Source organism: Echeneis naucrates, chromosome 8 (assembly GCF_900963305.1).
Source record: "Echeneis naucrates chromosome 8, fEcheNa1.1, whole genome shotgun sequence".
In the NCBI taxonomy this organism is placed as follows: domain Eukaryota; kingdom Metazoa; phylum Chordata; class Actinopteri; order Carangiformes; family Echeneidae; genus Echeneis; species Echeneis naucrates.
Window position 1 is genome coordinate 6,494,117 of NC_042518.1, and position 25,179 is coordinate 6,519,295.

General features: G+C 41.2%; 1 protein-coding gene across 1 annotated transcript in view; it reads right to left on the reverse strand.

The window, feature by feature from the left end:
• The window catches only part of LOC115047069 (trinucleotide repeat-containing gene 6C protein-like), a 34,470-nt gene extending 23,791 nt beyond the window's left edge, over positions 1-10,679 (reverse strand). The window contains 3 exon segments of the mRNA XM_029507731.1: positions 572-898; positions 9,213-9,234; positions 10,617-10,679. Coding sequence (XP_029363591.1) covers positions 572-898; positions 9,213-9,234; positions 10,617-10,679 — 412 coding nt within the window.
• Between the last annotated feature and the right edge of the window lie 14,500 nt (positions 10,680-25,179).

Consider the following 25,179-nt stretch of genomic DNA (forward strand, 5'->3'; position numbering starts at 1 on the left):
GAAAAAATTATTTCCGTAAATCGGACCCATGTTTATTTAAAAAGTCTCTTTTCTTATGTAAGTGCTAATTTCAGGGTGATGCTATATGTTCTCAGCCCAATTTAACAAGTGGGTTGAATTTAAAGCAGATCTTTTGAAGCACTGTTGTAGCATTTGAAGAGCGTCTGATTGACTGTATGGAGGCGCAACAATCTGGCTGTATGACAATCAGTTCAAATTTTTGGCTTGTAAGAAATTTTGATCCTGTAATCTGAGTCCCACTGTCAAGAAATCATTAGCTGTAAAAAGGTGTAGATGTGACAGATTGGCGTGATATAAAACTGAAAATCGCTGTAGAACAGATTGTACTATCTGCAGCTTGCAAACGTGTGTAGATACTGTCTCTTTGTCAACATTAGTGAGGTCAAGTCATCTTTATGGGGGGAGAAAAAAACAACAACAAAAAAGCAAAATCAAATCTTTATTGGAATTGTCACTTTAAAAAAAAAACTGTCTGGTCTCCTGTCTGTGTTCAGCTTGCAAACATAAAAAAAAAAGGAATGAGATAGCGACTTGCCAACAGTATGCTGACCTGTAGAGGTGGAGCAGGAGGGAGAGGAGTGTATCGCTACAACTGCTGCTGCAGGTTCAGTAGTGCAGGGACGTCCTGTGGTGGTGAGTACCAGGGTCCCAGAGGGCAGCGGCTGGCCCCTCTTCAACAGCTGCTTGTGCTCCTGCTGGCGAAAGCGAGGGGGCACCTCTCTGGGTGGATAGCGCTGCTGGAGCAGAGTCTGGGGCTGCTGCTGACCTCCAGAGGGGGTGCGCTTGCCATTGCCACTGTTTGGGAGTACAGACGGGATGGTACTGGGGTTGATGGGGGGAAGAGGAGGGGTGGGGTCGAGCTTGGCAAAGTCTGGCACTGTGGAAATGGGAGGATGGTGGGGGACAAGTAACAGGGAAGCAGAAATGCAGGGATAGGGGTGGGGGTATAGGAGTGTTAGGCAAAAGCAGAGTTGATGAGCGGCAAAACAATTATTGACTGCCTAGTTAATGATTGATTTGTCAGTAAGTTACTTGGTAAATTATAATCTATGGTAAAATTGCTGCTTGTTTGATTCCATTTGTCATTATATTGAAATCATTTTAATATTTGAAGGATGTTAGTACCTGCCCTGCAATCATCCACAAAAAACACCCAGCAATGCAGCTTTAGCCTTTTTCTGGGAGGCTGTGGCTAAACATTTCCTCCACTGCTTCTTTTCAAAGCCACTGCAACTTTTGGAAGAGTACCATGATTCTAAATTCAGCAAGGCAAATGAGGAGATTGCTAAGAATTCCCAAGATTTGCTGTCTGTCTTGCCTGCCTGAGGCTTGATTCTAGTCAGTGGTCAGTCTAAACACACATGGCTGCTCTTTGGAGAGCCAAAGAACTGTAATAATTTCAGGGTGGTACTGTAGTAAACTTTCAGCCTTTAGGGGTGGCCAAGATACACAAGTCTCTCAGTCTGCCATGGTGTCTGGTCACAGATTAGCAGTGATAAAATTGTCAAGTAGCAGATGATAGACTTAAACCACCCTATCGTATTATTGTAGGCTATTGTTTTCATGAGGACAGCACAGAAAAGTGTGCTCAGCACCATCAACATAAACTAGTCAGCATTTGTGGCAGGTTATGGCCACTGAATTGATCATCTCAGAGCTCTAACACAGCTGTCAGTCATTAGCTGCTCAAGTGGTTGCTAAAGCCCGGTACTCGTACACACACACACACACACACACACACACACACACACACACACACACACACACACACACACACACACACACACACACACACACACAGTTAGATAGATGGATAGATAGCCAGCATAAGACACATTCAAATCTAGGCACTACAAACATAAAACCTCACATTATTACCTTTGTAAATGGTGGGGGGCATGAACAAAGAGAGCTGTGAAGTGCGGGAGACTGAATGTGCAAGTGTGAAGTTAAAGATCATGACTAGGTCAGCATAGGATGATCAACTTGAGGTCAGAGAGTTGTTGTTGTGCGAGATGCATTGTGGGACACAAAGCACGCTGGATAATCACCCCAGTAAAGATAATTACATAACAGAATAAGCTGGTAGACCAGAAGGTAAGCAGGATGTCAAAATGTGTTCAAAACCTACACATCACATACAAGAACAAACATCATCTGATGAAAACATCATTTGGACTAAACCAAAAATGGTATTTTGAGTTCCTGCTGTTATAAAACACAGGTGGGGGACATTCAGCAACAAACAGAAAATGAAAATCTTCGTGTGGCCTAAATGAGTTATAAGGAGCAGTGCTTTGCCATTGGCCACCATCCTGAGTGTGTGCGGTGAAGCAATGAATAACTCGCGCACATGCGGCCAGCCCGACACACAAAAACAAAGAGTTATGTAATGCTGAGGCCCACATTAAGGGGAGAGGACAGGATAGTGTCTTGGAACATACATTCATACTGCCATGTAAATACTGACAGGCATTTTTGCTCACCTATCACATCCAGCTACTTCTCTTCCTCAAAATATTTTCGAGGTGTGCTTGTGTCTGTCATCAGTGTGCATGTCGGGGGGGTAAAGTTCACCCCCAGTACTGCAACCTCTTTGGACTACAACTACTGACTGCACAGTCTGATCCAGTTTCACTCGTATCTGTCTCTGTCTCTGTCTCTCCCCGCAGGAATCAGGGGCACGCTCCAGAGCTAGAGCTCAGCTCTCATCGGATTTCTCTACATCTGCTCCATTTCCTCTCCCTTCTTGTGCTTCATCCACCCCCCCACCCCCCCTTCGCATGCTCCCTTCTGTCTTTCTTCTTCATTCACATTGATCTACTATTATCTTTTTGTCATTATTACTCTATTAGGGGCAGCAGATGGGAACATTCATTTCTGGCCAATTCTTCCCGCTGATTTTAAGAGGTGATTTCCTCTTGAAAACAGGGGACTTTGGTTCCGCCACAGTGTATAATAATAGTTATGGAGGCGATCGTTATACAGTTGGAACTCTCTGATGTGTGACGTAGACTCTTCTGGAAGCTGGGGGGAAGGGGAAGCTGGCTGGCTGCTCTCTCAGCCAATCAGAGGGAAGCGAAGAGGAGGGAGAGTGGAGGGAAGCGAAAGAGAGAGTCGAATGTACCAGAGGAAAGGAAGGAGGTAGAGCAGGGAGGGTGAGTGATGAAGAGAATGGTTTGTGTGTGTGTGTGTGTGTGTGTGTGTGTGTGTGTGTGCGCGTATGCATGCGTGCGTGTGTACGTTTGTGAGATAGTCTCCACCCTCTTGTGAGCTCCACTGTGGGATCGAGTCTCACTGCCTGAAACCGGCTTGGGTCTAAATCCGCTTACAATCAGACTACTATTTGCCCAGAGTATCCTTCGCTGCTATGGACTCTTCTTTAGATGTGACACAAGCACTGAACATTTGGTGGCACCAATAGAATGAAAGTGACTGCCACAAACTAAACTGATCACATTTTTACAGCTAGAATGGCACTCAGTACAGAGAATACCACTACCTAGGCTAAACAATCCAGTCAGCATTTACATTTAGAATGTTCTTTTACCAACCATACCAACAACGACGCGTAGTGGATAACACAGTTATTTTGTTTAATGCTTCAGATAAACAAATAGATTGAGCTAAAAACATTCAAAGGTAGTTATGTTGATCATGAAAATCATGGGATTGATTCTGGGTTATGAAATAGATTAGCAGACAAATCAAACAACTGAATACCTCAGGTATCTGCAAGGTGTTACTTATTAAGCCTTTTTAAGTCTCACAAGGGAGTGCTTTGAAGAAATAAAGCAAAATAGAGTAAAAAGAGATCAGAGTCACTTCCTCTGACAGCCTATTTGCAAAAACACAGTCCTCAGCTGTGCGGGTGCACAGGAGAATTCCCACTTCATCAAAGATGCACATCAAACTGTGGCCTTGGGGCTGTGTGTGCTTCACGCAGAGGAAGACATCCCATTTTCCACTTTAAAAGGAGTCTTAATTTTCTGAGAGAGTAGATGATAGCACACTTGCCTGACTGTTTAAGACCTAAAGGTTGAGGGTAGGTTGTCTGGGAAGATATAAGAGAGCTGAAGGGAGATGGAAGCGAGGATTGGGGTTGAGAGCAGTACAGGCTCTTACCCTCAGTTTTTTCTTTTGGGTAAAAGCAGAAAAACAAGCCACATGACCTTGAAGATAAAGGATCCTCCTGTGTGAGTTTTACGAGAGAAGGTGCATGGAGAACTATTCGGCACCGACGGGAGAAACCAAATTTCACATTTCTAATTGGATATAGGTCATCCAAACAAAAGCAGTGGTGACTGTTAACGAAGTAAAAGCAATCTATGCTATACCTTAATAGTAATATAGTATAATATAGTAGCCTTAGCAAAGGCTTTACTGTTCCAAAAAATATTTTCAGCCATTTAAACTGAATTTAAAGCAAAGAGCAAGACACCTATCACACAGATGGCACAGCTCCAAATGTAGATCTGAGAAGAAAATGAATGTGAGCTAGATAGTTACCTATTCCAACAAAATCAGCGCACTTCTATCTAGAGGTTTAATAAAGGCACCATGCTGACTCTGCTTTCCATTCAGTAAAGTGGGTCACCCTGCTTTTAGGGGGAATGTACAGAAAATGCGTGCAAAAGTACATTTTTTGAGCCGTTATACAGTATTGATAACTGAGGCTTAAATTGGTCAGAATTCATTTTTCTATAAACCATTTGTAGAACACTGTGTTGTTCAGGGTCACTGGAAAAATTAAGCTCAACAATGAAATGAAATCTGGTAAAAATATGAGAGTTGCAGATCTAGTTATCCACGGTGAATCCAAATCGATAAACCATCACAAAATGCATCATTTTTCTTGTGTATAAAGGTGACAACAAACCTTTCATCCTTGTGTATTAAATATTTTGAAAGCCCATCTTGCTGTATTTCAAGTGTATTATATAGCTGCTAACTGTTAGAAAATGCTATTCTAACTGAGATAAAAACAGAAACATGGAAATTGCGAGATCCTTATCAGATGTATAAGTACCAACGTCTCGAGAGCCAGGAAGGGAAGCATGCTCCCCCCCCGAGCACATCTCATAAGAGAGAACATTAAAAGCTTTAGTTAGATGCTAATAGATGACACTGTGATGAAAAAGGGAAAACCTTCCCTTGCTGCATTGATTGCAAGAGAAAAATACTATTTAAAAGCAGGGTATGTGTCAACATTGGTTACCTTCACCACCAAACGTAACTCTTTTAATTAGTGTTTTTAAACAAAGCTTTGAGCAAAATGCAGACAAATTATGGTCAAACTGGCTGACCAGCAGAGGAAGGTTTCGCTCAGAAAACAGCAAGAGGGAAGAGAAAGATGACTTCCCTGGACTAATCGCACCAATGTAACTGGCTTTTTGTGCATAAGCTGCAGCAAGATCACATATCACTTTGTTTTGATTTAGAAGAAGTGATGTGTGAGAGAGATTCTAAGGTCCTGCCCATCTCACCTATAAGTGCCTAATGAGCCAATACAAGCCACTGAAAAAAAAAAAATAAAGAACACAATTTTATCCCCACTTAAAAACGGCAAGAGGCTGCAGTTTTTCCCCATGTGTGAAATGTCATAACCATCGATTTATATGGCACAGGAAACCTTAGTGGTTGAAGATTTTTGTTTTACTCAGATTTCCCATCACCAACATACCGCCCTTCACACAGATACTGTATCCTGAAAAGACCTGAACAGTTGTCTTCAATAATAATTTTAAATAATGCAATGACAGAAACATTTACTGACAATCAGTCCGTATGCATAATTTATAGTGCAACACGATGGCACAATTGAGTCATTACCACTGTTGCTCTTTAAAATATAGTTAATCACTGAGCTCCTTGGGAAAAGACATGTGAAGGAGGTGGTGATGATGACAAGAGGCACACTGGTATAAATTCCCTCATGATCGGATCGCAATTTATGACTCTCCAACACAAAGCGCTGGCCGTAATTAAGGGAATGTGAAACTGCAAATTAATCTGTTATGAAATTACTGCCACGACACTACTTTATAATAATGTTATCATTTATTGCACTATGTAAATGTGCGCCTTAATGTGTATGTATGTTAGCCCCCATCTTAGATAGGGATAAAAATGCACAGCATTAGCATAGCTCATTAACCCTTAGACACTAATTCAAGTACAGCTTGTTGGTGGCAGCAGGACTCTGCTGTAGCTCACAGTAGCTGTGACTAGGCTGCTCCCTAATGGCTCTGTCATATGGTACTTTCTAGAGTGGTACAACACAGGAGCTGACTATTTAAAGTTGCAAAGTTAATACATGTCTGGCACACACAAATCTCCACAAAATTCATTGGAAGTAGTGAAATGAAATTTAATCCTGTTTTTGCAACTTCTGTCATGCACGAATGAACAAATGCTGAAACAACCACAATTTTAATTTGCACTCACCTGCAATCAGATACAGAAATATATTGTGTTAAAACTGACTTGTTCATAAAATGTCAATTAGCAATATACCTTTAAAATAAAGAAAGAACATTGTTGCTTTAAAGTTCTGGTCCAGTTTATTTTTATTTGCTGCTCTCTTTAATAAACTAAAAGAGTAAAAAACGCATTAAGCCATACAGACTGACAAGTAACACATTAATTGAAAAGCTTTACTCACTGTCATCCTAATTAATCAGTACTGCATGGGCCCACAGGGGAAAAATCACATTCTGCTTTCTATATCTGCTCTACAGTTGAAAGCCAGCCGAAGCAGAAATAACAGATTATAAATGTTGATTGAGAAAGCAACTCAAGATTGTTTAATTAAAAATTAACTGTTAAAGAGGATTTATTGACAGTTGAAGTATATAAATTGCATCATGTTAAAAACATGCAAAAATCACAAGATGCTGTTTGGTGGATTTGATTTCAAACCATAAACTGCCTCAAGGACGGAGTTAGACGGAGAAACTCCTTTTCATGTGGATGCAGTTCAGCTGTTTGCACCATCATTCCGAACAAACTCCAAAAAACTGCACTAAGAAAGTAAAGTTTGAGTGTATCAACAGCACCCTTCAGAGGTATTTTGACATTTAGAGATGAAGGTGATGCATTTGCAAAAGAAATTCACAACACTATCTGTGTGGGCCATTTAGACAGAGGGATCTGTGTAATATTAGTGAATAAGTAGGTAAAATGTAAACTATATTTGTGCTTTTGCTGAGGCACAGTGTTCATTTGTTGATGATGTTTGAGTACTGAGTATGTTTTGGTGTGTGAGAGTGTCACAAAAGCCAGCCAGTAGAGATATCCTTCAAAGGGCCCCCTCAGCTGTGCCGGCAAAAAGGAAACTAGAGAGCATTCTCACAGTTTCACACAACTCAGTCTGTTTCTTTTGCTCCCACATGCCTTTCCCACCTCTCTTGAATCAACCAAAAGCACAATGTTTTAGCAACCACTTCCTTGCACATAAATGTCAACAGAGCAGTTGATCCAAACTCTTTCCTCACCTTCTGCTACCAATTTTTCCCTCTGCTCCTACCTTCTGTTGGTCCCTGGGTGGGTTAGACCAGACAGGAGGCTGTGTAGCGTTACTATGGCGCTTGAGCTCTATCTGGAGATCTCCTGTGTATAGATGCCTGTTTATTCAGTCTCCGTGCTAGCCCTGTCCTCCTAATTAGCTCCCAGTGTGCTCTGCATTAGTATCACAGACTCCAACAACCTTGGTTGATCAGTCAATGATCACCAATTTCGTCAAAAAGGTAATTTTCATTTTGAAATTATGGTGACTCAGCCATTAACCTGTAGTCAATACTGTAAAACGAAAAAACCCTTCATATTTTTGACATAACAATGACATTAATAAAAACCAATCAATAAAAATAGAGATCCTACTGTTTTAAAAGCCCTACAAAGGCAATCAACATATCCATATATGTCAAAATTCTGTCATGTTCCTCTGATATCAGTTACTTTTGTTGAGAGAGACAAAACTGCAGCTGGAAAAGATGGCTATGGACACAATGGTGTTCACAAGTCTGTATAGTGTGCCAGAAAGTAAAATCTGACATTTAACAGGGGTGAAGATCAAAGTAAATTGAGGTCATGGCACAATGCTGCCATGAGCAGCAGCCATGAAAATAATTGTGCAAATCACAGCCTAGTATGAAGATGGGGGGAAAGCAGAGTATATAGGTCAATTTGCAGATGCAGGGAAACAATACAAAGCAGATAAGAGACAAAGAGAATACCAACACAGCTAACCCAAATCACATTCATTAGTGCAGCAAACTGCAAAGGGCTGAGGGTGACTCAGACAAGAGGACTAAGGCGTAGGAGGGTGAATCTCTGTGACAGTGCAGTCTCATTAACTCGCCCTTCAGAGAGAAAGTGGAAGGTCAAAGTTATGACCCTCTGACCCTTCAGCACACAGTTTTATGCAGCCACAAGAAGAGAATTAAAGTCAACTTACTTTATACAGCAAAAGTCACTTTAAAGATGTTAAACCAGTTTCCCATCTCTGTGATTTTATTGGCAAGATCTGTATGTGGACTAGCTTACAATATTGGCAGAAAAACAGGGTCTGCAAGAGTTCTGTAAACTAATCACACTATGCAACAGAAGCCACCATTTACTCAACCTAAATCCCTTCTCTTTCTTATTTGTTTGGTGGCCATTTTGCTCAGTTTTCTTCCTTTCACCTCTACCCCCTAGGTATGCCTGAGGAGCCCATGGGGAAGCCTGAGGAGCAGCTGAGACATCCCCATGCTCCTTATTAGTCTTGTATGGGCACCTGGCCTCCATTTTGGCTCAGTCACGATGGGCCACCTGGATACTGCTAATGTTCGCAGCAAAAGATGCTTGTAAATATATATGTGTATTTATTTATATTGAACAAATTTCACAGTAGTGTGCAGATGACAAAATGAGTCTTGATGGAAAAAACATGACTCCTGCACAGGCTCACTGCATGATCTCAATTCGACAATATGCACAACACACTGACAAACAACTTACTGTTTGAAAATGTAGCACAAACACATCTTTGCATGTTCATCATATTGTAACACTGAGCAAAGGTAGATTTATCATTGCAGGTAAAAATATGTTGAATTGACTAATTGATGCACCAATTTCATATTAGTGGTGCAAATACATGACACATGACATGCAAAAACAAATTTGGTACAAATACCACTACTCACCTTTGGTTATCTGTTCTGTGGCCTGAAAAAAGGAGAGAAAATGAGAAAATATATTAGTAGTAGAAAGAATAACATAAGTTTAGCCAATAAGAATCTTTTCTGTGAAGAGAGGAAAACTGTGGGCCTCAATGTGAAAGTGCCATCACTGTCTGTGTTGCATTAGCTCGCCACCTGCACAGCTAGCCACAGCAATTGGAACAAAATGTTCAGGGTCTGGTTTCTTTCATTTGATAGAAGTTCATGTTCATTCCTACTTGCTCAGTGAAGTGAAAGGGTGTATTTGACCTGTAGCTAAAGAGTAAAATAGATACAAATGCTCCTCTCATGAGATTTAATAGATGCTTGTTATAAGCACTGACCAAAAGGTTCAAGGACACAGTGTACAGACTGCCGCAGGGCTTCAATTTCACTTCGGGATTGCGAGAATTGTGCAGATTTTACTTGTTTAATGGAAAGTAAGTACTCACTAAGCAGGCACCAACTGCTGCATTAGGACCCACAACCAGTTTGAGTTGAGGAAAAAGTGCTGTCTTATCATTAGCCGTTAGCAGTGTGGGAACGTTAATAGTTACGCCATTCAATAACGCTAATAGACAATATAAATTGAATACATTTACATTAATGTTTGAGACTGATAAGTGTTAAATCTCTTCTAAAGTCCCAGTGTGAAGGAGAGAAAGGTGCTGTGCAACCATTTTGCACCAACTGATTAGCAAAAATAAATAAATGGATCAAAAATGGTATTGTGGATCAAATATTTTCCTTGGTTCTTATATATATCAAGGTTGTCACAATAGCATAATTTTACTCTTTTTTTTTACTACTAGATGAAGATCTTGCACAAGCACTTCAGTCCAATCTTCTTGTAAGAAAGATCAATCGATTATAGTTAGAACCTCTTAAATTTGGTGCAGAGCGACAGAGTCAGATGATGTCACTGTTAGTTATGCTCACAATTAATGTCCCCTCCTCGGAAAATTTTAACCCCCCTCCCATTAGAGGCATATAAGGGGGAATTCCCCCTCATTTTGAAAATTTTGTTTAAAGCCCTGTATTGAGAACTGCAGAGACAGTAAGACATAAAGTTGTTGATAATTTCTTTAGAAACACACAAGAAAATGCATGTGCTCAATAAGCATGTGCTGTGATGTAACTGCAGAGAAAACACCTGAGCACACTTAAGCACCAACTAACACTAAAAATAGGACCTAAGGCCTCACATCAGCCTCGTCTACAATTGTCTACAAGAAAAAAGGAACTGGAAATGGAGCCTGGCTGGTGTTTCATATCACTGCAGAAGGATGTTCCACAAACATGAACACCACCTGCTAATTTTAATGAAACTGTATACAAAAGTAATAAAAGCTAAAATATAACTGACTGTAAAAGAAACAGCAAGCGTACCTTTTTCTGTGCGACCTCTTTCTTTTTCTTCTCTTCTTGCTTTTTCTTTTTCTTATCTTCCATCAAATGGTTCTCTTCTTGTGTGTTTTGCTTCTTCTCACAGCTGAGATAGAGAGGGAGAGAAAAAAAAGAGAAGATGGTTTCAATACCAAACAGCAGCTAATGAGAAGGTAAGAGTCTGTGTCGGCTGCTGTTCTATGACACACAAAGTCATGCATGTGGCAGTAATACAACCACCACACAGAAAAATGGGATTGTTTTGAAATTCACTCAGTCTGCATACTTCTTGACAAACTGTGATGTTTAAAATGGTGCGCTTTAGTTTGATGGTGTTAGTAGTGAGGTTGGTTCTGGAAACCATTAAAGCATGTGAGTGGAGACCAATGAGACAGAGGCCCCATTCTTTGGTCTCAACACCCAGCAAGAGCAACAGAACCCAGCACAACTAATGGGGGTCAATATTCTGGGTCGTAGATGACTTAATATCCACCTTTTGTCAAACTCTCTAAAATCGACTGCACGTTCAGTACCTAGTCCAGAGAGGAAATGCGTTGACAACAAACAGACACACATGCACACACACACACACACAAGCTGGAAAATACCTGACAAAGCCCCATTGTTTCATATGCAAGGACATCCAGCTCAAAGCTAGTTTATTCAAGAAACAACATTACATTTTAAAGGACTGATGGAAGCAGTTTTATGTGAGATTGTACAAAAAAAACATCATCCTTTTTCAGCCTGTGATGCTGCAAGCAACAGCGGTGTGTGTGCCATTGCCTGGCAACAAGGACTCCCCAAGGCCCTGGTAAGCAGTCAGGTGTAGACAGACAGCGCCCTTGAGCAACACGCTGAAATCAGTTTGGCTGTGGAGGTTCTACAATACAATTGGAAAACTGAGAAGAAAGACAAACTTGGACAAGAACTACATGCCTGAACTTCCAGTTCAGCAACTGGAGTCAGTTCTTTGGAGGATGTCGTGAAAGTAATGGCTCAGCGATAAATACTGTTATTTTTTCCTTTCCTTACTGCTGTTGCTTGATCTTGATTGCAAATGTCAAACAAAACTCAGAAGACGCATTCATAAAACATTAGACTACAACAATCATGGAAGAAATTCAACTCAATTCATCTTATCAATACCGCTTTTCTGTCAGCTAACATTGGGCAGTCAGGTCCAATTTTCTCAATTAATTGTTAAAATTGCTGTTGAAAAAAATACCCATACAGGCTGTGAAAAAGCCCTTCACATCTTCCCAGATGTGTTGCCACTTTCACATATCTCGTTTTGTCTGACCAACAATATAAAACCCAAGGCTTTAGAGTTTTTAGAATACCAGCAAACTGAGGAGACTGTAAAGGTGTTTCTGCATTATAGCAATAAATAAATAAAGCCAACTAAGTTTGTCAATTTCTTTTGATCACCTTCTCAATTTATCAACTAATTACAACACTAAGATTACAGCTCATTTTTATGAAAAATTAAAAAGTAAAAAAAACAAACAAAAAAAAAACCAAAACAATAAATCACTGGGTTACCTCCTTAACAAACACATCAGGACTAATCAGTGAGATATATAGAAGAAGAAGAGGCAGTGTTGAATCATATGGAACATACAGTATGTTTTGGATAAAAGATTTACCAGTTTCAATAAAAAGGCTCTGTTCTCTGTTGCACAGGCCATCTTAGCAAAACTATTCAGCTGAGTAATTCCTGAGTAATGACTTTCAAAGTTGGATGAAGTGAGTCACTCCTGCTTTCTATATAGCTAAAATGGACAAGGCTGATAAATTACAAAGTTTTGTGACCAACTTACATTTGAAAAAGATTTTCCAAACTGACTTGACAAAGCGTGCAACAATGCGTTGTGAACTCCAAAACAGCAGTTACTGCAACTATCTAACAAAGAAGTTGTGGTCATCTCTCAGAGTGCCGACAGCTGACCTGTTGTCTCTTACATCTACTTTTATGCTGCCATCACATTTTGAGAGATTTTAAACAGTCCAGGAAGGGATGTATAAAATTAGAGCTAGTGGCCCAGTGTACAAAGTAGAGCTTGACTTAACAGTTCCCCTTTCTGGGGGAAAACCAAATTTTACTTTCTGTGCACAGTACATTATATTGTTAGCAGTCTGTCTTTGCAGAATTTCAAATGGTCAGTGAGAAACAAATGTCAATTAGATGTGTTTATTGTGAATTCACTTACTAAATAAAAAATGCTGACTGCATTTAATAGGGCTGTAACGGTACGTTAGAGTCACGGTTTGCGATGTATCTCGGTTTTGAAATCACGGTTTGCTACATTTTCAGCACAAAGGGGGAAAAAAAAGCAACCTTGTTTTCATTTATTGTCAGATTGAAAACATAAAAAATTTTAAATATTAAACATGACACAATTCCCTGAACAAAGGATGGTTCTTCTGAAATAAAAAAGGTTGCCACATAGACCGTGTTCTTAGTTAGATTAGTTAGATTCATTAACTCAAATTTGCTCTGGTAGCTCAAGCTCAATGAGAATGGTCTGTGCTACATGCTTAATAAGGTTAAGATGACTTGACTTTCCTCCGTTACCTGGAGGAAACAAGGAGTGGCAAGTAGTTCTGCTTTGCTTTAGTGTGGTAATATTTTCGGTATGTTCGGCACATGCATGTACCAAATGGTGTCGGACGAACACGTTACAATCCTACAATTTAATAATAGTGTGCTCAAGTAAAAACAACTTTTTTTTATGTTTTCAGCAAGGAAGGATCAAATTAAATTTCAATAACAATTTTTTTGACTATTTAAATCACTCACACAAACCAGGCCTTAGTAAGTGTCTTCAGTGTTTGCTGGGGCTCTAAAATGAACAAAGCCCATTGAAACATACCAGGACTAGTGGGTAAAAAGAGCAGGAATGAAATCAAAATCCACATTGTGGTCATGTGATTAGGCTACTGTAAATATTTTTGGCACTAAAATTTCCCACCAATCTACCAAAACACATCCGAAACATTTATCTCTATCCTCCAACAGGCTGATATTGAACCTGCTGGTGCAGCTGCCATTCTAAATTTAGCAAGTGCTGTTCCTTTCACAGGAATCATTGGGCCTGTGTTACGAAGGATCAGAGGATAAGTGAGATGCTCCACTTAATGTGAGCTGCGCTCGGTCTCCAACCCAGATGAGGTCTGCCGAGCAAAGCATCAAAATGATTTTGGTTTAAGAAACATTTGGTCCCTCAACAGGGTAGAGAGAATGTCTGTCAGCGAGAGCTGCGGTTTATTTTCCAAACATCTGCCTGCCTTGGACAGATGTGTGTGCCTTGGACTGAGAACTGACTGATGGTGAGGATGCAGAAGTGGTACCTCCTGCCACCTTGGATGCTGCTTCATAAATATAATGGCACAATGTGGATAGGCAGAACACAAAGCTTTAATCCCCCATACATCACTGACAATGTTTTGAAATGCATCCACTTCTGAGAAGCTCCTCTTTCAAATGTAAATTAGAACATTAATAATTACAACACAAATTCAATCCCATAAATAAATGAAACCACACAGTGCGGACTGCATCTATATATAGATACATACATACATACATACTTGTAGTAGCTCAGCTACATCATGAACAGCCATTTGTAGCAGGGAAGCATGGTGAGTGTCGATATGAAGGACGCAGGCCAATGAGCTCAGCTGTGTTGTGGAATTACACCCTCCTGTCAGAACAACAGGATTAGAGCTCAGTGTCCCTTTTAAAACCAGGCATTCACTCAGATGACAAAGGAAGACAAAAGCATAAAAGAAAAACAGTCAGATTGGGCTGAGGACAAAGTGATAAAAGCAGGTGAAGGCTGGTCAGAAATCAAGAGGAGATGGAGAGGAAGGAGACTAAACACGTGCAAGGTGAACTGTCACAGCCACTGGTACTGGTGTGGGCACAGAAATATGCTCCACACTGAAGTGTTGAAGATGAAGGGGCTACGATTGATAGGGATAGGGCTGGTTTGTGTATGTGCATGTGAGAGATGGGGGAAGGGGTGCTAGACGGCAGTCGCTGGGCACAGAGCCAGGAATGCCATTCCTTCAAGCCAAACAAGAGCACGGCGAGCCCTCGGGAGAACGTTTGCTAGCATCCACAGCAGCAGCCGCCTCAGCTATGGCAGAATATGCAGCCCGTCTGCACAAATACACATTTGGACAACAATGTTTCTTATGCTAACTGAAAAAAACCTACATAATCACTATCATCCTTGAAACGTTTTTAAATGCACAATCTGAAACACACTAACATTTATTAAATCAATAGATAACTTCAAAAAACACACAAAAAAAAAAACCCATATAAACAAAAGACCAAGCAGGTACTACTGCATTTTGAATTGCGTGAAGGTTTCAAAAATGCTAAGTAAGCACTGACAAAGTCCTTGTGCTGTGCAAAGAGGATTGGAGTCTCTTAAGCACTTGAAGCTATTCTCAGAGTGGTCATGTTAATGCTTTCTGACCCGGGCTAACAGGCTAACGACAAGGAAAAAAAGAAGCTGCACTCCTGGTGCTCTGTAGAGACCCTAAAATAACTTGCATGGCCACAATCCAACAGTGCTGCCTCCAGTGTCAGTTGTCTACTGAAAGGGGGAACACTTTCACAAGCACGGTTGACAGTTTAGCTGTCAGAGAGTTCAAAGAACATCCCTAACAAATGTCTTAGTAAATGTCAGTCATTTAGCTTTTTCATTATTTCCACATTTGTCTTAATTTACAAAAATAAATACATACATCAAGTGCGGGGTTATGTTAAAAAAAAAAAAAAAAAAAAGCTTGAATTGTATTTTCATTTCTGCAAAAGATAATTTAGAAAATGTATTTAAGCATTTTATTAGGGGAGTAAGACTGCCTGACAAGACTGAACAGGTAAGCTGTAAAAATAATGTTTTACAGAGCAATCAAAAGCCAACACAGGATGAAAGGCGGTAGCAACATTTTTAATTTTAGAAATAAAAAATAAAATATCACATTCATTTCTATAACAACAAATCATAACAAAGTTGCATCAAGGCGCTTTACACATAGAGCAGGTCTAGACCAAACTTCTTATGGAGTTGTTAAAGAGACCCAACATATCCCTCCAAGATCAAGCATACACCGACAGGCAAGGAAAAACTTATTTTAAGAGGCAGAAACCTCAGGGAGGACCAAGTTCACAGAGGGCAGCTATCTGCCTCGACTGGTTTGGTTGAGAGAGGGATAGATTTGGGGGGTAGAAAGAGAAGCAGAGGCATTGAAACTTGTTTCAATGACAGCAATAAACTACTTTTCACAGAAGGCAAACTCATCATTTCCACTGAGGACTCCAGCGAAATATCAGATCAGTGACACCAAACAACCCGCCAAGCCAAATGACACAATCTGGCAAAATGCCCCCACAGCCCTCTAGTCCAGAGCTAAGTAAAATCCCATCGAGAGTTTTAAACTGAAAAGGGGGCTATGACCTAAGGTGTATAGTAATTGCAGTATTTAGTGGCCTGTTTTTGTTATCAAGCCCCCTTTGGCGCCTCTCTGTGAATACACACTGCCTCTTTCAGAGGTTTGGGTGCTGACTGGGGCCCCTGACCCGTCAGGGACAGAAAAGAACCCCACCCCCTTTCCCTTTCCCTTTCCCAGACCCGGACCCAAATTAGGGACCCCAGCACGTCAGTAAAACCAGGAGGCCTCTCGTCTTACGTCAGCCTGCCCTCTACATGCATCAGGGTGCTGGCATCACAGGTCCTCACAAACCACCATCGCCTGGAAGAGCGTGTGTCACTGCAGGATGTCAAGCTGCAGCAGCATGAGCAGGGCAATGGTGGCAGAGGAAATACAGGAAGCAACATCTTCATATGTCAAGGTTTACACAGATCTCACTCTGGACTTAGAGGTTGCAGTTGTCTGTCAAGATAGAAGTCTCCAACCTCAACAATTGTATTTCCAACAGAATAAAGCTGCAACTTTGCCAACAGCTATTTTATTAAGTAAGAGCCAGAAATTTCCAAGTGGATGCGATTGAATTGCAACAAAACACATGCAAATGGGGGAGCAGCCGTACGTGGACACGGCTGCACTGGGGGTAAACTCGGCTCGGTAATGCGTTTACTGCGGTCAGCTGATGCATGTCGGGTCTGTGCGTGCAGCTCGGTCTGCAACAACATCCCTGGAAACTCTCCGGCACACCGAAGCACCAGCAGCTCTCAGCCAACGCCGGCCCAGCCAACACGGCGGCGGCTCACGGCGCCCCTGAATCATCCCGGCTGCGGAGCTGCTCGGTCCAACTAGTTAAAGTTAGCAGGAAACTGACGCTACGTGCACGAGCAAAAACAACAACAACAACAACAACAACAAGGACAACAAAACAAACGCAGCGAAGACAGCACTGATGTCAAACACTGTGGGCTGCGCTCAAAATGTTTTCACTGCCTCTCCAGCTGCCACCATTAGCCCTCCCCCTTAAAAAATAAAATAAAAAATAAAAACAAAAACGCGTATTTCCCACAGCGCGGTGCGACGCGGTGCAAAATATGCGACGGCCGCTGCGTGCGGGAAGCCGAGGGATAACGAGCCCTACCGTGAAGCGTTCAGCGGGATCTCGTCGGCGGCGGCGGAGCCTCTGCAGCCATTTTGTAGTAACTGACCGGAGCAGCAGCTCGAGACGGTTGAATCGGTGGAAACGGAGAGGGGGTGGAGCTTACCTTGCCACGTGACCTTCAATAACAAAACAAACTGCCCCCCCCCCCCCGCCTTCCTCCCCCTCCTCTTCTCTCCCTCCCTCCTTCCCTCCTTCCTAGTGCACCAACCCCGGCGTTTCCATGACAACTGCGGCCCCTCCATCACTATCCCCCTCAGCACGGATGCGCGCGAGCCCCTCGAAGATAAGTGGCGACGCGAGAAAGTAAGTAACGATAGAGGTAAACAAACCGCGCGTGAGAGGTAAACTGTCCCGTCGGGGGTAAATATAACATGATATTTCAGCTCTGTCTGCAGCATGAAGCCTGTACCGCGTCCTCACACCAACAGAGGGCACAGTTTGGAACGAAACAGGCAGTCTGCAGGTCCTGGGAAGTTTTGGAAAGTACTGAATTCAGGTATTCTAAATTTAATTTTCCACAACCTGAGGTAGACACATACGCTATCGTGAAAGGCACTAAGCACTTTTCACACGGATCATTCACTTCAGGCATCTTTTGCCAACAATTTTAACGCAAAATTGCTATATGGTAATGACAATAGAGTTGAACCTTGAAGCTTGATATGTCCTTTTGGCTGCTGCAGGCTGTGGTGTTAGTTGTAACATGCACTGGACTGTCAGCAGACAATGCACCTCGAAGGTAAAAGCGGGCCTGGTGTCCAGTGGATTGTGCTGCAGAGGTCAATTCAGTCCACTGCGTCAGGAAGAGCATCAGCACAGAATGGACATTTGGCAAAAAAAAAAAAAAAAAAATAGCTGCTACGAATTAATAACGTGTCATTTATTGATCCATTCCACCATCCATTTTCTGTTGGTTCCAGGTCACATTACCTTATTTAACTGTAACAATAGGAGTAATTGATACTATTGGGAAATACAAAAAAAAAAAAGGTTTTTTTTTGGTGATATCTCTTTTTCTATTTTCTTCTTTTTAAAAATGGTACTTTACACGGTCATGGTAATGACAAACATTTGCACAGCAATAAACACTGTGTAAAGCCTCTGTAACATTTAGACCAGTTATTGTCATAAACCACTCCTTTTATGGCCACGGTTGGCTGGCAGCAGTGCATGTAGAAACCTCGACATGTCAACAGCACATCACAAGACACAATTAAAAGTCTCCATTTAAACCACCTTCATGCAATATGAGGTAAATGATACTGACGCACACTTATAGACCTCTGGTGCTGCAGTATTTTTTGCTGCATTTCAGTCGCAATAGAACAACAATCCACAGGCTTATCCACACACAATCTGATGCATTTTTTTTTTTTTTTTTTTTTTTTACAATATCATGGCTACATGATAGGAAAAAAGTCCCATGGCTTACAGCTCAGTGAAGACTTTTCCCCCTCTGAATCAAGGAGAAACAATATGACTGGAGTGGCTATGAGGCCAGTGTGTCATCACTCAATGACTCTGAATAGAAGAACTTGGGTCTCATGAAGAGCCACAAGTCCACTTTCAATGAGACTTCACTGGCACCTGATAGTGAAATTAGTCTGGAAACATCGAATAGTGAACGCCCACAAGAAATCTGATTATGAAACACGCAATTACAGAACCATCTGTACCATGCGTCGCCTGCATATGGATTATACAAATATGTCACCCACATCTGGATAATCGTGGAGATCTCAGTGCATCACAGTGAGGGTGGCAAAACACAATTATTCAGTCTACAAAATGATGGAGTGCGAGTTGAGGAGAGGAAGGGGAGACACTAATCATACACCATGGTGATGAATCTATGTGTCATGGCAGTAGATATAAATAATCTATTGCCAGAGTCCTTTAAAACTTTGTGTGTTTTATGCGTGTGGTTATATGTGTGATATTTTCAATATTCCAGGCACATTTTTACCAGAGTCCAGTCTCAAGTCGTACAGTAACCTTGTAACAAAAGCTTGGATTTTACATTGATTCCATTCATGAATGTCTTCACTAACTGTAAATTTGGTGTAGAACAGTATGTTTCTGCGAATGCTATTAAAATAACACTGAAACACATCCTACTGACCCTGACTATGTGCTTTTAAAATTTGTCACAGCATTTAAGTCACAGTACGAAGGGGTGTTGTTTTGGCTGAACAGGTAAATTGAAGTAAACTGGGCACATAGAACAGGATGAAAAGAGCCCACCAGTCGAAGTGCAGATACAGCTGATGACATGCAATTTTGTATGTACAATGGTAAAATCAAACAATAAAATACAGCATGTTTACAGCTTTACCATAAAAAATGTGTCACTGTCAATGCCTTCATACTTTTATTTCACACCTTTTTCTTTTCCATACAATTTCTTCTCCTTACAATATAATTGGCTGAGTCACGCAAAACATCTAAAATGTGTGTGTAGAAAAGAGTATGCAGTATCCAGACAGGAAACTCTGACCTTGCTGTCTCCACTGTGTACGTGAACTGCATTGATTCATGCACGCGGACACTCAATGAGTATCTGAAAAATTCAATTATGACCCTGGCCATCTGACCTGTCTGGCTGAGTGTAAAGTTCAATGGTCAAATTGTTGCAGTATCAGCTCTGCCCGATGGGAAATGCAGTGGGGTCAATCAAAGTGTCGGTTCAGACCAAGGAAGAGGAAGTTCTGGTAGGACTCCTGGGAGCATAGAGACATTTGTGTTGATTTAGTTAAAGGTCAGAAGCATATCTCATGACATACACTCACAGGGATGCACAAAGACTGTCAATAGATCCATGTTTGTGGAAAATTGTACATATGCACTTGTGCAACAACATCATATAAAATGTAAATAATCAGCATACTTGTGCATGTTTGTGCAGCTTTGTGGGGCGCCAGCGACAGCCTGGACAGGTTGGCAGTCTATCGCAGGTCCACTTACACTCAGTCACTAATTAACCCAACATGCACAACTTTGGATTGTGGAAGGAGGCCAGAGGTACCTGCAGAGAACCCACACAGGCATGGCAACACACATACTGCAGACAGAAATGCCTCGAGCCAGGGATTCAAACCCAGAACCTTGCTGTACGTTGTATATGCTAAATACCACAAGTAGTGCTGAAGATACTAAATTTATTGCTATAGTATATTATTATTATATTTCATGTTTGCTTTTTTGACAGCTTTAATTACTAGTCATTATAACCACAGTTTTTACATGGAAAACCTGAGCTTATAAAACATGATTTAATGTTCATGTTTAACTGCATTTGCTTTAGTAAAGGATCTGAATACCTCTTACACTAATGACTATGATATTAACAAGTCCATATAAATATTTACGAAACACTATTGAATTTTATGCCAGCATATGTGATGTCATTGAAGTTGTCACTGAACAATAGTCTTAGGAGCCAAACATGAATAAAACATTTGCAAGGTTTGTATTACACAGATTTAAATAACAGCACAGATAGTATCTTTTCCTGTGGTGATGTAATTCCTACATTCATCTGCAAACCACTGCAAGCCGCATGACTCCAAGCTTATTCTAATGTTTGATGTGCAGAGAGACAGCAGGTGACAGTGTAATTGGCTAGAGCATATCCATTAGCGTGGGTAAATGATGACACCGGTGTCAGCATTCTGTGAACTGGAGGGAGTCTATGGAGGCCATCAGAGTGTGTCTAATGTGATGCAGGACCGGTTTCTCAAAGATCTTTACATTGCAGTGTGCAGCCTCAATGTGAAACACCTGTATTTGTGCTTGATTTGACCTCCAATGTGGTCTAGCTGATAAATTAAAGATCTCTGGGGTTTTAATTAGCTTTTCCATTCTCACACAACTTTTGGGATTTTTTCAGCCCATGTTCTGGCACAGCACATTTTTCTCCAGGTAGTCCGCAGGAGGTTCAAGAGGCAGTAAACTACAACTAATCTGAAATGGGTTATTTGCTTGGAAAGGAAATGGAGGATCTTGGTATTAAGAAGAGGTGGAAAGACATTTAAGGAACAGTTATTATCATGGTTCTGAAAAACTTGGCTGTTATTTCAGTGCTTCTGTTGCTGATATCTGCTTCCCAAATAGCCTGAACAATTACCCTGAATGATACATCATTGTATGGCAGCATGGTGGCATAGCAGTTAGTGTTGTTGCCCAAAAACAAGGAGGTTGCAGGTTCGGTTCCCAGGCCTGAGGCCTTTCTGTGTGGCCCTATGTGAGCTGGAATTGGCTCCAGCACCCCTCGCGACCTGGAAAGGGATAAGTGGTAGAAAATGAATGAATGATCCATCATCATACCTCATTTCATATATTGTGTTGTAATAGGAAAAGAGATAAGTGATGGTGCTTTACAGCTAATCAGACATGAGCTGTGTGGCTGGGCATTAGCCCCCATTCATCAGACTGCATTACGTTTGGAGAACAGCACTCTGTGCTAACCAGATTTATGGCATGCACACGCATAATTGTGTGTCTTTATGAATTCAGATGATTCAGTTCAACAATTAGTTTTGTTTTGTTTTTTATCCATTTGGCCCCATTTTTTTTACTGTCAAATTCACCTGCTTAGGTCTCTCTGCTGTATGGGTGGGGGAGAGAGTGGCACGCTTGCTATGGTGCTGAAAGCGTCACCCACCAACAGCTATGATTGTTTCTATTTTCATTTGAGATGAGATTAAACTCATTGGGGGCAGAGATATCAATCTGTTGTAACATAATGAGTCTTTTCGAGTGAGCAAATAGACACTTGGGCCAACAATGGCCACGGTCGATATTTATCTGCCACTCATGATTACTATTCAGAGCACACAAGAAAGAGGGAGAGAGAGGCAGAGCTAAAAGGGAAGATCGTTCACAAGAGACAAAGGATGTATTTGTGTAAAAATATCATATCGCTAATTTCAATTAACAGCAGAATCATCAAAATACAAAATCTCTGTAAGATTTCTTCAGCTAGTGCTTTGGGTGGAAAAATAATGCAATAGGAGCCAGACACAAACACACACACACACCCACACACACACCAACACACACACACACACACAGAGAGAGGCTTCTCCCCACAGCATCCATGTGTCAGGGTGATGAATGTCTCCTTCCTGTGAGTGACCTACAAGGTCAGCAGTAGTGGGGCAAATGCAGCCTAGCTGCCTCATTTCCCCAGCAGCAACGGCAAGGTAACAGCTCAGGCATAATTCACCATCCCTTGGCCACAGCTCTAATCGCAAATGTAATCAAACTGGCTCGGGGACTACAGGCTTCACAGCGCCAGACTGGAATAGAGCATGGCAGTGGGGGCTGAGAGGACAACGATGGCTTCATTGTTTTTTGAAGACAAAGCTACAGATGTGTCTACTGCACATTCATTTCAATCTAGATTCAAATTTCTTCTGTGACGCCCCACATACATCCAGGAACGTGCGTTCTCACACAAGGCCTTGCACTTTTATTATGGCGCATCATGAGACTCCACACACGTTACTGTCAAGTCCACCATTGTTCTATGTGAAAGACCACAGTCTAGCAGACTGCATATGAAAACAAGCTGTACAAGCTCCATGCTTCACTAGACACACTCACGCTTCAGAGAGAGCAAGAGAGAGAGAGAGAGTGAGAGAGATAGAAATTAATATGATAAAAAACAACACAAATAAACTGAGCAAGGAATCGAACAGTCTCAACCTATGTGAGCATACTGTGGCATTATTAAACAAAACTCCATATGCTTCGTGCCAGAAAACCCATTTGTTCTAGTCTTTCACATATGCCACCTCTGCCTTGGGATGTGCCTGTAAATTATACATAAGTATGTCATTATGTACAGGAGCCAATGACAGTGGCTTAATGAATATGGGCAGCATTGCAGTCAGCAGCATCGCTTCACTGGAGAAATCCTATCTAGGCCACAGCATCAATCTTCCTACCGGCACCACAGCAACTACTATCTAAGCCTCACCATCATAAACAGATATATTATTCATGAATTAGCATTATTGTCCACTTAATTATTCAGCAGGTCTTAATTATCAGATAGATAATCCATTCCAGGTCGTGGGAAATTAGATAAAAATAAGACAACGTTGTTTCAACAGTCTCACCATATTGGGGCAAAAGTGGAGTGTTTTCTACATGAGTGGTTTTGAATTCATGAAAGGTCATCCGTGCATGGGAGGGGTGCTTTATTGGTAAAAATGGAAAGCAAGGACGGAAGATGAGACAATAAAATACGATGTGTTTAGATTAACGGGACAAAGAGGTGATTTTACCACGATGGTGAATTGTAATTAGCACCCCAAGGATCTTTTGTCAATTAAGGTAAAGACTTTCTTGATAGCAAAAACACAAGCTAAATTAAGTATTAATTAAGTGATACAATGGTCATTACATTTATGTTGTTGCATTTTTATGGCCAAACACACACACACACACACACACAATTCTGGCAAATTTGTTTCTTTTGTTTAGCCGAAACTCTCTTGATGTCTACATGTGCTGTCACTCCGTTTCTCCCCTTCTCCTACCTTACCCTCTCCTTCACTCCTTGTTTTCCAGTCCAAGCACATACACACCACAGAGGGGAATGAATCATTCATTGCAGCACATAATGCCCTCACCCTTATCCCCGGAGAGAGACAGACGGTGAAACCAACTGAGACCGAAGCAGATAGAGAAATGAGAGAGATGTGATGGAGAAGCAAGAAATGAAATGGGTTTATATGCAAGATGATGTTGTGTGAAATGATATTAGAAGTATTTCATTGGTCTGATTTGCTGAGTGAGATTATTTTTATATACCTCAGAATACTGACATGATTTTATGTTTCATAATAAAATCTCAGGTCAATTTAGGTGTCCACATGTTTGTGTAAAAGTAATATCAACACGGATATGGGTTTGCAAAACCATATTTTCCCTGTCATGACATGTACCATCTTCTGTATGACGTAACAGTGCTGTGATAAAAGATGAAGGATTTGAAATCAGTTTGGGGAGGTGAACTTTGTCAAGGTGGCATGGTCCTGTTTTGGTTAGCAGTATTGCCTCATAACAAGAAAGTCCCTGTGCCTGCTCCCTCCCTGTTGTGAGAATGACAGTCCAAAGATGTGTGTCTGCAGGTTAATTAGTCACTCTAAATTAGGGTATGATATGAGTGTTTGTTTCTGCATGCTGTCTCTTTATGCCGCACTGCCATGGACTACCAACCTTTCCAGGGTCACACGGGGTGCTGTATTGATAATGGTTGGATGGATGGATATTGCTAAAACATTTTTCATGATACCTTTGGATACCTTTCATGATCCTCGGTGATAAAATCTTGTGAACTGGTAACAAATGAAATGAGGAATAAAATGATTTCTAATCGCCAAAATAAAATATAATCATGACAATACTGGCCAGGAACAACAGCGAGACCACAGAAATCAGCCCTTGCTTTCTACAGCCCCGTGTGTACACTACAGCATCTGCTAAGTGCAGCCTAATGGCATCTAGTCCTTCAACTCTGGTCAGCAGGCCTCTAAATCATACAGCTAGTAATATACTTATCTTCCCCTGAGACTGCCCAATGTGGTACAGCTGGGGAGTGAAATAACACACTCACTGACAAAGATGAACACAATCACAAAATAATCTCTTGTGAGATTTGTCCTTGTGGTGAGAGGCAGCTTCCTCTGGCCAGAGACAGTGTTGGCTCAGTGTGGATTTTCCACTCTTATTCATATTTACATATCAAAACTGTAAATATAAAAACTGTTTGTTTTGCTGCACTATCTGATCAAGCTTGTTTACTTGGGAAAGATAAATCAGCTTAAATCAGCTGCTGTAGCATTTGGTTGAAAAGCGGAATCTTGCGTTATAATAGGACATTTAGGTCAAATTATGCACACACAAAACACTTTGAACCAGAGAAATTAAAGGAAACTTTAAAGGAGT